This window comes from Asparagus officinalis, chromosome 10 (assembly GCF_001876935.1).
Source record: "Asparagus officinalis chromosome 10, Aspof.V1, whole genome shotgun sequence".
NCBI classification, from domain to species: Eukaryota; Viridiplantae; Streptophyta; class Magnoliopsida; order Asparagales; family Asparagaceae; genus Asparagus; species Asparagus officinalis.
The window spans coordinates 3080561-3082183 of record NC_033803.1 but is presented as its reverse complement, the minus strand read 5'-3'; the positions used below and the strand labels follow the sequence as shown (position 1 = coordinate 3082183).

The 1623-nt window shown below is 44.6% G+C and overlaps 1 protein-coding gene across 1 annotated transcript in view; it reads left to right on the top strand.

The window, feature by feature from the left end:
* LOC109825770 (5' exonuclease Apollo) overlaps nt 987-1623 on the top strand; it is a 9157-nt gene continuing 8520 nt past the window's right edge. Inside the window, 2 exon segments of the mRNA XM_020392658.1 lie at nt 987-1621; nt 1623. The exon segment at nt 1623 is cut by the window's right edge and continues 184 nt beyond it. Coding sequence (XP_020248247.1) covers nt 1527-1621; nt 1623 — 96 coding nt within the window. The 5' untranslated portion in view covers nt 987-1526.

The window sequence follows — 1623 nt, the reverse complement described above, 5'->3', positions numbered from 1 at the left end:
ATATTTGCCCGTTCTATACCTAATTAAGGCAAGAGAGATATAAACAAGATTAACTTCATAGCTTTATTATTTATGATTATTGTGCGTAATTCTCCCGAGCATAGGGAGCATAATATGTATACATAGACGCAAATACTGCCTGCACAAGATCATATAATATCGAAAACAACCAAATTATGGAGATAGCATGTCTGCTTCCACATCTGACTGCTGATGAAGTCTCTCTCGAAACAACTGCAGGGCCCTCTCCCACCTCCTGCCACCACCGCGCACCACTCCATCACGAAACGTTACACGACTCAGTCGGAAAACGAAGAGCCTTAAAGAAAATGCCACGTCAGCATAAGATGACCCCCTCAACCCCGCAACCAAAGGGAGTTTCAGCACGAAGAGCCAAAGGAGAGCAGCATGGAGGTATGGCTGCGTCGCCTCCACCGACACATCCTGTGGCTAGCAGTTTCAGATTCAAGAGAAACATGAAGTCTACTGCCATCTGTCAGTAGTACGTGTCAGCGTCCTTCTCAGAGAAAATTTAAAGGACAAGGGATGATTCATGGCAGTTTCTGGATTGCGATAACAAGTGAAGGACATTCATGTTCTGAGAAGTTGCACGCATGCAAATTTTTCAGAAGGGCGAGGAAATTGTTTGCTGGTTTCCTGTGGAAACAGAAACAAGCATACCTTCTGGCTGAGTGTGGTCCACGTACGATAATGCAATTCCAACTAGTCTAAGCGCTATAGTGCAGCGAAGGAAGATCTTATGTGAATGTCAAATTGAAAATATCTTGCAAGTCATTCTACAATCGACAGGTTTCAGAGCTTTGTAAAGCTTTACGCCAAGTAATGTGAACTGAAGTCCAGAGATCAGCTGGCGAAGCAGCTATTTCTTCTGCTTTAAATTCCACATTAATACGTGATTTTCAATTTCGACATAACGCACAGAAATAAAAAAAATGTCACATGTACAATAGCAGATAATAGAACTAAGGGTACTGGAAGCATTAGGATTGTAGATTTCAGGGGAGAAAATAGGCCGCAGTTCAATGCATCGAAACTCGACGAGAATAAAAGTCTAGCGTCCTATAGATTAGACCACGCTGAAAATGTTGCAAATAGCCCGGTGCCTGGCACCACAAAGTGATCAATAAAGATGGTTACGAAGTCAGAAAGTTATTTTTATTTTTCTGCGTTCGTATGGTCACGCAACTTCACGGTATCTTCACTCTCTTAACGGATAATGCATCAAACATCTCGTGGGCATCATCTTCGTAGAAACTTCAGGCTTACGTATTACGAGCCTTCGCAGGATGCGAGCACGCCTAGCTTCCATTCCCCAATTTACCCCTCTCGTTATTTTCGCTTCGGCGTGGTAAAAATCCTCGCGCCACCGCGTTTTTGCACCAAAATTACTTCGTTCAAAAAAATTTCGCTCCCCCGCCATAAAAAATTGAACGGCCCCAAGTCCCATCGTTCGGAAAAAGATCCCAAAGGAGTGGAGTTTTCACTCTCTTAGAGCCTAGAGAGAGATGGAGAAGGGCTTGATCTCGGTGGATCGCTGGGGGGATCACAGCCAGGCCTACTTCTTGACCCACCTCCACTCCGACCACACCGGCGGTCTCTCCG